At 37.0% G+C, this 12,331-nt stretch overlaps 2 protein-coding genes across 6 annotated transcripts in view; one reads left to right on the top strand and one right to left on the bottom strand.

The window, feature by feature from the left end:
- The window catches only part of bank1 (B-cell scaffold protein with ankyrin repeats 1), a 26,755-nt gene extending 24,132 nt beyond the window's left edge, over positions 1-2,623 (bottom strand). Inside the window, exons 1-2 of the mRNA XM_015373828.1 lie at positions 2,511-2,623; positions 1,968-2,360 (exon numbers count right to left, since the gene is read on the bottom strand). Of these exons, the coding sequence (XP_015229314.1) occupies positions 1,968-2,360; positions 2,511-2,523 (406 nt within the window). The 5' untranslated portion in view covers positions 2,524-2,623. The remainder of the gene's footprint in view (positions 1-1,967; positions 2,361-2,510) is intronic.
- A 7,980-nt stretch (positions 2,624-10,603) lies between these two features.
- The window catches only part of LOC107084148 (serine/threonine-protein phosphatase 2B catalytic subunit alpha isoform), a 122,611-nt gene continuing 120,883 nt past the window's right edge, over positions 10,604-12,331 (top strand). For 2 of the 5 annotated variants that reach the window (XM_015373841.1, XM_015373845.1), the window contains exon 1: positions 10,604-10,899. In XM_015373841.1, the coding sequence (XP_015229327.1) occupies positions 10,839-10,899 (61 nt within the window). In that variant the 5' untranslated portion in view covers positions 10,604-10,838. The remainder of the gene's footprint in view (positions 10,900-12,331) is intronic. The other 3 variants (XM_015373842.1, XM_015373843.1, XM_015373844.1) reach the window with 2 other exon arrangements.

Here is a 12,331-nt window from a genome sequence, read left to right as displayed (position 1 = left end):
AAGCAAAAATAAAACCAGTCTCTGATCTCCATGCATTAGGAAATCATCCAGTAAACTGGAAAAACTGGTCCAACAGCTGCACTGCTTCCCCAGAAAGAAGAGATGTGTGTGTGTGTGTGTGTGTGTGTGTGTATATATATATATATATATATATATATATATATATATATATATATACACTCCCTTTGTTGTCACTCTTTGCTGGTTCCTTGTCGTCTCTGGTTCGTCTTGTCTGTTGTCATCATACCTCGTCTTACCCTGGCTCCTTATGATTGTTTTTCCCTGATGTCTCCATGGTTCTGGTCTTTGTAACATTTTAAGTTGGATTTTTGCCTCAATTGTTTGTGTTTACTAATAAAGTTGCAAGAAATCACCTCAGCCTCTCTGCCTCTGCATTTGGGTCCTCCAAACCACAACCAAGCTCTGACAACTAACATCCAACCACAGACCCAACCACAGACCCGATTCAGTGGCGCATCAGATAAAGTGAGCTTCTCAGGAGTGATAGTGGTGACAGCCAATCACGCAAGAAAAGATGGTGGGACAATTAGGAGCTTGTGGGCAGTCTAGACTCAGGAAAACGGGCTTCAGCTTGAGTTGCAGTTTTTCGCTTGGTCCTAGAGCTCGATGATTGTCCGTGTACTGTAGTGTAACATATTTTTTGGACAGTAAAACGAAAACAAAAATGGTTCCCACAAAAAAATGTATTCCATTACTGAGTGTATTTACTGGAATTAAAACTGTTGCAGGAAGTTTATACCTCTAAATCGTACACATTGTATATTTCATTTTTATTACAGTTTTACAAAAAATAACTGAGAAGATTCAGTAAAGCAGCCTCAATCACAGCTACTGGGTCTCTCATTTTGTTCGCTATCTGTCAGCCAGGACAGAATAACCCCGGAGTTAGAATATAACTATTCATGGACACCTAGCCTGAAACACTTCACTCTATCACTGCATTGGAGAGATGTAGAGTGCTATTGAATTTGCATATCTTGCAATGAGTAATCAGTGAAGGCCACATTTGCATCAAATGTTCCTCTTAACACACCTGTTTAAACACAACTCGCTAGTCTTTATTTGGATTTAAAACTGGGCATTATGAGGAAGGAGAGTAGAGAGACTGATGGAGCAGATGGAAACAAGATACCAAAAACTGAATAAGAAAAGGTTTTTAAAGCTTTCTCAAAGAGGCCAACAAGAAAATAGTATTGGTTTTCAGTTTCACAAAGCATCACACATATTTCCTCTTGCTTTATACAAACAATGAGAAAAAAGTCAAAAAGCAGCACCTATTTCCCACTTAATTTATGTTTGGTTTACATTTAAATGAAACACTGTGTGGTATTTTAACACGTTTGCCACAGGCTAGAAATGAATGCCAACATAGTCTGATTATGTAATCTCAAATTGATTTTCAAGGTATAAAGAATCTTTTCCCTTTTTTTTTCTTATAAAAGGTCATTTCAATCCTAGAATATAATACAGAATACAGCTATTAGGCTATTAAAATATTTCAAAACCTCTTTACCTTACCTTTAAAGATCTATAATCAAACAAACAGCAGCTTGGAAACTATACTTTTTATTCTTATTTTGTCTACAACAGCAGGTATATATAGTTTTATTATGTTTTATCTGTACATATTATTTTTGCATCACAAGTTTATTTCAAGAACATTAATTAGGTAGTTTTTTTATGTTGCTGTTTATTTTGCACATGACTAAGGGTGTTTATTAGTTTTAAAAGTTCTGCAAAGATAAACCTAAACTGATATAAAGAAAGATTAGAGTTTAAAACAGAAATGTTAGGCATGATCTCACCACCTGGCCTCTGAAATTCAACCCATAATTACATAAGATATTAAACCGTCCTTCCTATTGGTAATTTGAAAAACTTACACTGTGCCAACCACCAAGTAATATAAAAAGTTATCATCATTTATTTTGAAGCAACTGCCTTACCTTTTTTTATGATCTTTATCACACTGCCCACATACTCAGGAGGGTCTTGCTCAGAGGAGATTTGCAGGCATTCGTCACTGTTGATGGGCACCCTGTCCAGCAGTGGGGTCAGACTGTCCACCCCACAAAGCAGCACCACAACACAGGCGGCAGGACTCAGCACCCTAGACAGGAAGAAGCGTCTCATCTGGTGAAGACCCTCCAGCATTCCCTTAGAGAGGATCAGCAATTTGCAGGCATAACGGGAAAGCCTGGAAAAGTCATCCTTTCTGCTCGATGCCATTGCAATATCATAGCAGCAGATCTCATCCGCTGGGATTTGCCCAGTAAAGACCGACTGAAGGAAGGTGGCCCACTGCTTTGCCTCTGTCTCATAGATGATGAGTAATTTTTCTGTTGGAACGCACAATAGTTTGCTTTAATGTTTAGGGAGCAAACCCCAAAATATTTCATGATCCAATATAAACTATTAATCATCTTCATAATGTATAATGTGATTATAATAAAATGAGAGAATGTTAGTGTAAAAAAAAATCCTCCTACCTCTGCAATTCATGTCTACAGAGCTGCTCCTGTTGCCTGGTCTTACCTCACATGAACATAAAAACAGATGGGCTATTGTCAGGAGCAGTTCAGATAAGAGGGTGTTTCCTGCTATGTAAAATTAACCTTTTTTTTTTTCCACAACATGGATGCTGATTAGCTGCCATGATCACAGTCGGGAAAGGTTCCAACACGCTATTTTTTTATCCGATTGATTTGTCGGGTTGGCAAAGTTTCATTGTTTTATGTAATAGAACAGCACAACATAGAAAATAACAATGAAATCAAAAGAGACATTTGAGATGGTTAAACGTACAAAAAAATAGGATTTTTTTTTTGTTTGCATTGATATGGAGACTTAGAACCATCCTGTTTCAAAAATAATTTCAAGACAATATTCTGTGATGGGGGTTTGTTAGAGAGCAACAGAGAGCAGGTAGCATTGTTAAAATCCAGGAAATAAAGTGATGTCAAGGCAACATATACAAATAAACCTGCTGGGAATTCTGGAGGAGCTTCTGAGGTTCACATCTCAGGTGTTAGTATGTGTAAAATTAGCCATGTACTCTGTAAATCAGTGTTATTATCATCAGTTGGACTTCATAAGGTTTTGGTATTTAGGTTTCCTACATTTTGAGTTGTTTTTTTGTTTTTTTTTCCTGTTTTATTTTGGATAGTCTGTGACGTTTTTATGATTGGTTTTTAATTTTTCTTGTATCTACTGCCTTACCTGCTTACTACCTATTAAATCCCCATGATATAGTGGTTTAGGCATAGATATAATCAAGAAATCCTTCTCAAAACGTGCAAGTTCTCAGATGTTCTTCATCCACCCAAGCTGAAGTTTTGCTATTTTGCTACTGTAAGTAAAGGAGGAAAACATTTTTCTCTGTTGGACTTAAAAGTTGGTAGAGACGCACCTCTAATTATGTGCTAAATATGAACGCCCATCTCACTTTAACACTACAACTATCCATCTCATCATGTGAAAATCATTCTAAATAAGTTTAATCTTCATGTGATATGACAAAAAAATAAAGGGTTTTATATATACTTCTGCAAGGTATTGTACATGTGGTTGAAAAAAATCCCACTTGCTAATTTTATGACGTGAAAACTTGGGTTTTGCTGCACTAGCTTATTTGCTGTTGCTATTATTATTATTAAGTCATATAATTTTGAGTAATGACTAGATAATCATGGTTGATGGAAGGGTGCAGTTTGAGGAAAAAGTTGCAGTGTGATCAGTCTGTTTAAAAAAAGAAAAGAAACTATGGTTGTTAGTTTTATTCTGATCTCATCTATTTTGAATAATAAAATTCTCAAGTAGGTAAAAAACTAGTGAAAAAAAAAGTGAGTGAAACTGTAATATCCCACAGCCACAGCTCTTGTTTTTTCATCGTTTTCCATATGAGGACTAAACGGGAACGTACGTATGCAAAGAGGAAAAAGGGTTAATAACAAAGGTGACTCCCTAGCAGACAACAGGTTACCAGGAAAATAAAGAGCCTGTGTTTCAGACCAGACCTGAGTTTAATTAAGTGTGCATCCAAAAGAACCTGAGGCGTGTTACAACTAATGATCTAGTGAAAATTTCTCCAGTGAGAGCAGGAATAAAAAGGGCGCCTTGACCCAAACACGCACACATTCCCCCATTGAGGGGAATGTAAAACCCAGAGCTTCATTATCTGCTTCACTACCTGACAAACAACTGACTCATACAACACCAGTGTCTTGCTAGTACCATTTTGGTACCACTTATTTATAGAGGGATAAGAGAGGAAGCATAAATGTGAAAGGTGAGGTTACCTTTATGCAAATTTCTGGTAGCAGTAGCAGATAAAATCATTTCCATGCATGCATAGTCACAGTCATTCCCTCTATCATATTCTCATAGTAAAATCCTCAGGATTTCTGATAAATTTCAGTTCAGCAGATTCTTCTTCTGCAGACACTTCCTGTATGGCACAAAGTCAGAATATCACAGCACCCAAAAGTGGTGGCATACAACACAGATGAATGTAGCATTGATTAGTTAGAGTGAATGTGGCAATACTGTACTGAGAAAGGAGCCAGCAGAAAATTTATGGGGGTATTTAAATTTAGAATCATGTTTATGGAACCATACAAAATGGCAAATCTGTTTTCTAGATGTATTTGGCATTTTGTAACATGTTACAAAAAGTAGGGGGGTTTTTTGCGTGTTTTTCAGAAAGTTCAGTTGGTATTATCTGAACAGACTTTCTTCTTTAGACTTATTTATGAAATATGTCAGATTTTTTTCTTCAAAAATGAAGTCATACGGTGCTGTTTAATGTGGTGAGTATTTCCCGCAGCTTTAAAACCATGCGTGTCTCTCCAAAATAATGTTGGCCAATTGTGGGGGGGAGTTTTTTTAAGATTAAACTATATACTAGTTTTAATTTGTTTGTTTTCATGGAATATCTGCATTTTGTATCATGTGTCATGTTGTTACATCCTAAATGCATTGTAGAGAGTCATCGTAGATCCTTCCTCCTAGTGACATCGTAACAATCACAGCTCCCAATTAATTCCACAGATTTTTATATATTTGCTATCTATACCAAATTTTTACTTTTGTGATTATTTTGCATGCTTCCAGTTGGTTTTCACTCTGTTGCTGGAACAACTGAATTTCCTTACTGAGGGGCAATAAAGGATTCATGGGGCCACTGAATAAATGCACTCCTCTTTATTTTCCACAAATGCTGTGTTGGTATGTTAGGTTGAACTCATGTAGGATTTGAGGCAAGTTTTGGATTTTAAAGTTTACTGAACTCTGGCCAATAACAAAAACAATCCATCCATCCATTTTCTGTCACACTTGGTCCCTTCTGGGGTTACGAGGGGTGCTGGTGCCTATCTCCAGCTGTGTTTTCGGGCGAGAGGCGGGGTATACCCTGGACAGGTTGCCAGTCAGTCACAGGGCAACACAGAGACAAAGAACCATTCACACACACGCTCACACCTAAGGAGAATTTAGAGAAGCCAATTAACCTAACAGTCATGTTTTTGGACTGGGGGAGGAAGCCGGAGTACCTGGAGAGAACCCAAGCATGCTCAGGGAGAACATGCAAACCTTCCTGCTGCAAGGAACCACTGAGCACCAACATAACAAAAATCATTATAAAAATGTTTTACAGTTTCAATTCATAGTATATATATATATATATATATATATATATATATATATATATGGTCCTTGTAAAACCCCATTTTAAGCTTTGTACCACTGCTCCAATAAAGGCAATCCAGAGGTTTATCAAGGTACCGTTACAAACCTTGGAAAAACTCGATGATTCTACCGTGTCATAGCCTTGGACATTTTAAAAGGGAAGGAGGCGCTGGAGAATTAAAAACCTGCACAACCTGTTTGAAGTCTGTGGTTTTTCTTTGGAAGGAATAATTACATCAAACAATTTAAACACATTACTATACCGGTTAGAACAGGACGTAATCCCGAAATCTGTCAATGTTCTTGTGTTTTTCTTAAGTATGTTCGTATCTTTTTGCTTTTGATGTACATTTATTTAATTCTGATACAAAGATATCTTACCAGATCTTATCTACACAGTATTTGGAGTTGATATTTAGTTGGGTCTCATTTTACATGAATGTCTTCATCAGTGCGTCATGACATTAAAGCATTCAGACTGTAAAGCTGCTGAGAAGTTAAAGAAGCACATATTTTTTTTAACAGCATCACCTACAGTGTTGGTTCTTGTGTCTAAAATCTAGTGGTTGAAAATGTTTCGTGGTAGGGGATTTTGTCAGCCCATCGACACCATGCACATTGAAGCATACAGTATATGTTTGGAAGTAATTGCAGGTATAAAGAACTGTTGGAAATTGCAATCAGCGTCTCCATAAAGCCTGTGAGCACAGGGAAGCAGCAGGTGCACCAACAGTTCATGGTATAAAGCTACAGTAAGGTGGGATGGATCTGATTATGTACTTCTATATATGAATCTGCTCTGTGAATATTTAAGCAGTAGAATATTTCTACTTTTTGCCCTTATTTTTTTTTTTTTGCTTTTTCTGCTTGGAGACAGGAACATTTAATATTTTTCTGCACTACTCTCCACAAAAAGAAGTTAATTATTGCTTGCTGATTTAGGACAAAGCTTAAGATTTCTACATTACCAATGTTTTATCTCTCTGTTATCATTGCTTAATGTTTCCAAGATACTGAGGATCCCTTTAGATGAAATCCATGATTATTGTATTAAATATATGCATCAATGTAAGAAGTAAGTTTCACTGAACAAAATTGCTCAAATAATTCAACTTATCAGCTTTATTCTAAAAGGCTTGAGTTACAGCTAGGCTTACACCTTCTTTGATGGAATTCATTCTGTAATGCTGTTTTGTTCTGCGACTTTCTCTGAGATATACTCTCTTGATGTTTTGGTTGTAGTAAGGATTTATTTCTTTTTACCTATCACAGTACCTTTCCTTCGCTCTTAAACTTGGCTGTACCTCTATAGTTTTTTGTTATTGTGGATAATAAAAGTTATATTTTTTTAAGATTTGGGAGAATAGGTTCTCCTGCCATATAATAACTTATTTAACCAAAGGTTCGGTGGAGAGCTACCCAGTAAGTTTAAGCAACCTAACTAAAAAGATCAAATTCTGCAGAGCAAAGCCTGTTTGAGGTAGGTTAGATTTTGTTGAATAAATATTAACTAGGTGTTATTTGCACCTCCTCTGTTGCACTATTTGAATAAACTGTAAGATTGTGTAAGTATTTGTAAATAATATCCAGTAATGTGGCTTCATTTCAGAGGACAGTGTCTGCTTTTGCTAAATGAGTCTCTGTAGCCAAAACTGTTCTGTCCTCAGGATGGTGCTAGAGAGAGAAAAATAAACACTCCAAAATGATCAACCATCTTTATTGTGTTTAATGTTCTAATAAACTATTTTGGATATTTTTTTTAAGGTGTGATTTTTTTATTTAGCTATTTTTTTTACCAACTTCATTATCCTATTGTGGACATAACCTAGTTTAGAAGCTCTGTACAATTTATTATGTGTTAAGATCCTAACGCTCTGTGCTAGTTGTAAATGTATTCAACTAAACCGATTTCTGCATTAAAAAGGTTTACTAGGCTTAAATTTATATGTATGTATGTATGTATGTATGTATGTATGTATGTATGTATGTATGTATGTATGTATGTATGTATGTATGTATGTATGTATGTATGTATGTGTCCGTCCATCTGTATACTTAATAAAACAGTCTTACTTAGTCAATATCTGTGCCACTGCGCATGTCAGTGCTTTCAGAATCACTAGTCCTTGTGAGCGGATAAGAAGGTCTAATTGCTTAGTCATGTTATTAACATAACAGCGTACTTTGGAGGGATGTTGTGATGTAAATATGGCTAAAGGTTTGATGGCAGTTATTGCAAATTTACAAATTTAATTTTTTTATTATTGCAAATTTACATTTTACCTATATTGTTTTCCTTTACAGAAAGAAAAAAGGGTAAAATGTGAATGTCTCTTGTTCGAAAACTGGAAATGCAGCATTGTAGGGATTACAATGCATTTTTCATAAACCTGCCAAAATTCCTCTATTTTGAGCCACATTATTTCCTCCTCCACTTTCCCAATGAATTTCTTCCATCTCAATGAATCAAAGTAAGAATCTTAGAGGGTGTCTACTCTAACCTCAGTAAGCATCTGTTGTGATGTCATCGCATACTGCATCCATGGCAGCCTTGAGGCTCATCTGTGTGTTTGGTTTTATAAAAGTGGAGTAGGGTGAGAGGAACTGCATTAGCATCCTTTTTTGAGTCACAAAAATTACCTGGAGGGTTTGGAGCGATGGGCACTGAGTTAATTCCAAGTCCTCCTCTATCTGATCCCTCCCTGTAGAGTGCCCATGATTAGGTTTTCTAAATCTGTCTGGAATTTAACAAAAATCAGACAGATTTAGGGGGGGAAAAACTGTGATAAATGGTATAGAAATTAGTTTAACATATTATAAAAACTTGTTCAACCATTTTGCATGTAAAGACTTATGCATACTAATGCCTCTATGTATTGTAGAGGTGAGACTTTTCAACCGAGACCCATTAAATTACATCTTGGTCCGCATGACATAAGAAACGGAAAATGTAGGAAACAGCGTAGAATTGTATATAATTGTTTGTATGGGAGTACTAAAACTTTTTCAAACTAAAAATGCTCAACACTTATCTTTCAGTATGGCTTATTTGTTAGCATATGTAATTAGTTGTTCAAAATGCATTAAGGGACATAAAAACAGTAAAATATTTTGTTTTGTATATTTAAAATGTTATAAACAGTACATATTTTCATATGTATTGCACCTGTTATGATCTGATCTGAGTTACGTTTAGCAGATTCTGCAACAGATTCTTCCCCACTGCCATCAGTGTGCTGAACTGATGAAAAGACTCTGAATTAAGCCACAGAGTTTGCATCACACTGATAACACCAAACAAAATATTCTGCATAATTGCACCATACAGTATATATCAATGCTCTGAACTTCAATATCAATGCATTTTTTGCACCATGTTGCTTTCTCTCACACTGTTTACATCTGATCACTGTTGCACTTTATGGAAACTGTACAAAACAAAATTATACACTCTGTGTATACAAAATGACAATAAAAGTTGTCTAAGTCTATATACACCTTAGCTTGAATAATCTATATATTTTTTATTATAACCATTTTTTATCAGATAGAGCCGTAAAAGAGGTATTTGACCAACTCTTCCTGTGGTTTTTAAGCCTTTGTCTGTGAGATTTTACCACAGACTGTTGAGTCACTGATTCAAATAAAATTAAATAAAAAATCAGTTGCTTGGTGTTGAGATTTACGGAAGAGGATTAGGGCCACTGAAAAAAATAATATGACAAAAAAGTCAGACTTTCTCAGAATCCATTCTTCCATCCATTATCTGACATGCTTGTCCCAATTGGGGTCGCGAGGGGTGCTGGTGCCTATCTCCAGCTGTCAATGGGCAAGAGGCGGGGTACACCCTGGAAAGGTCGCCAGTCCATCGCAGGGCAACGCAGAGACAAACAGGAGATACAACCATTCACAACAGTCATGTTTTTGGACTGTGGGAGGAAGCTGGAGTACCTGGAGAGAACCCAGGCGTGCTCTGGGAGTACATGCAAACTCCATGCAAACTCCACTGAGCAGCCCTTAATCTCAGAATGTTGGATCTTATGGTAGATGGGCATCATGAAGGAAGAAATGTTGGAGCACTCCTTCACTTACAAAGATGTGAGTTGTTTGGTAGGGCAGGTAACACATTGGTGGGAAAAAATGACGAAATTAGGCAATTTTTACATGCCGAGGGGTCCCTGGTGATGCTATTTCAGTAATGAAGAAGCAAAAAGTGATTAAAACATGAGAGCTAGTTTAGTTTCTAAAACAGACATGGCTACAGCTTGATGCTAACATGTTTGTTAGCTGTAAGAATTCAGTCAGAATTCTGAGAAAAAAGTGAGAATTCTGAGATTAATGTGAGAATTCTGAGAAAAAAGTGAGAATTCTGAGATTAAAGTGAGAATTCTGAGAAAAAAGTGAGAATTCTGAGATTAAAGTGAGAATTCTGAGAAAAAAGTGAGAATTCTGAGATTAAAGTGAGAATTCTGAGAAAAAAGTGAGAATTCTGAGAAAAAAGTCAGAGTTTTGAGAAAAAAGTCAGAATTCTGACCTTTTTTCCATATTAAACTGAAATAATGTTTAAAAATCAGTTAACTTTTTTTTATTTTTTTCAGTGACCCTAATCCTCTTCCTTAGAGATTACAGTCAAACACCTTTGTTTTAAAAAAATACCTCGAAATGACAGGGATTATCTTTTAGATAATACTTGGAGATAAAAACACTCCTAGCTTTGTTTGTCTGAAGTTTATTGCAGAATATCCACGGCTATCAAAAAAAAAAAAAAAAAAAAATCCTTTGATACAATGGAGCAGGGCAACAGAAGCTCTCCGCCAATAGGAAGCCTCGGGGGGCGGGCCTTAATGCGTCAGCACGTTAGAGTGCACACTGCGCCGAGCCAGCCAGCTTGCTTCAGAGTAACAGTAAATCAGACAGAGCAGCTCCTAACAGCTCCTCCAGCTCCTGCAGTGAAACCGTAACCCCTGTTGCAAGTATTTTTGGCCGCTCAGAAGAACCCGGGTGAGCTCACTGTGGTCTCTTTTCCTCGGACACACTCGAAGAGTTTGTTCGGCAAGAGCAACGCAGGGACCCGTTTTCAGCCTCCTTTCATATACATTTTACACCTCTTCAATTTCATTATCACACTGGAAATGTCCGAAAACAAGCCGAATGATGATCCCAAGTTATCTACGACGGACAGGGTGGTGAAATGTAAGTGGAAAATTTTTTTATTTTTTATTTATTTTTTGCTTTTAGAAACGGTCTCTATGTGCTGTCTGGGAGAATTCACGGTTCGTCGCAGCGGCATTAAATGTAGTGGAGAATCGTTCGCTGGCTTATGGAGGAAGAAGGGTGTTAGCCGAGCTGTGACAAGCAGCTGTAAACTAGGAAGTGAGGGAAGTTCAGCCTGCAAGAATCTCACAGATGGCGTGCACATTAAAGAATCGTTTTAAATGGTAAAGACGCGTCTTTATATGAATGCACAGCCTGCAGGTTGATGGTCATGATTTACATGGATGCATGCATTTTTGGTGCACGGTGTGCATGCAGATCGCTTCATTGTGCATGCATCAAACAAAGCTTCATCTCTCCTGTTTTAGCTATTGCACAATGCAATGCCACTCGATGTATATTTGTTCGTGGGGGGTTTGCTTTCACTGTTCATGCCACATGGAGTGGTTCTTCCTGCCTCTGTGTTTACAGGTCTGACATTCCACCTTTGCAGTCTATCATAAGAATGCAATAAAGATAATAATCAGTTGGACCCTACCTACCCAGCTTGCTCAGGATCATTTCAGTTTAAGCCTGCAGACTTTTAACCAATACTTCAGCTTCTGCACTGTACATCACAAAAGGCATGTGCAGGGATCACGGTGTGCAACAGCACATCAGGGGATACAGGCAGGGGTTTTTGGGGAAGAAGATCCTTCAGATCAGGAGGGAAAAACGATTAGTAGCATTGAAGCTTTAGTGGCTTATGGAAGCACAAAGTGTTATTTGGCTTCATTTCTAGTGGAAAGTGGAGGGTGGGTGGGTGGAGTGAAAAAAATCACAGAATGTCTTGGGTGCTTTTGTAATGAATATTTTAAGAGATCATACCCTTACAGTCTCCAGCAACTTGAAGGCTAATGAAAAATGGATGTGACAAGGTTAGGGTACAAGGCAATTTAACAGTTTTACCAGGTATTTCCACCTGGTCCTGTTATGAAGATCCTGGAGAGTCAGAATCAGCTGTATTGGGATAATTGTGGACGCAACCAATGAGTTTCAGGGCTCAGGTATACATATATAAACATTACAAATGTAGTTTGCTTCATATATACATATTAGGGCTGAAACAATTAATCGTTCAATGGAGTATAGAGAATGTAAAACATGCCTTTAGCTGACAGTGACCCACTTAGAGCAGTAATTATACCAAAAACGTAAAAGAGATATGTAAACAGCTTGCATTTAAGATATAAATAATTTTCATCTGTCAGTATGCTCTGTCCAGAAAAATGAAAAAAAGTTTTTGTTCAACCTGGTTTAATTTAGAAAAAGGCTTCTTAAAGTAACCTTTGGCTATCTGATTAATTTTTGGCGGAATAATCTAACAAATACTTTAAATTACTGATATGAAAGTTATCATTAGTTGCCAGCC

The sequence above is a fragment of the Cyprinodon variegatus genome, unplaced genomic scaffold (assembly GCF_000732505.1).
Source record: "Cyprinodon variegatus isolate N-32 unplaced genomic scaffold, C_variegatus-1.0 Scaffold93, whole genome shotgun sequence".
In the NCBI taxonomy this organism is placed as follows: Eukaryota; Metazoa; Chordata; class Actinopteri; order Cyprinodontiformes; family Cyprinodontidae; genus Cyprinodon; species Cyprinodon variegatus.
Note: the sequence above shows the minus strand (reverse complement) of the source record. Positions and strands in the feature narration are given on the sequence as shown.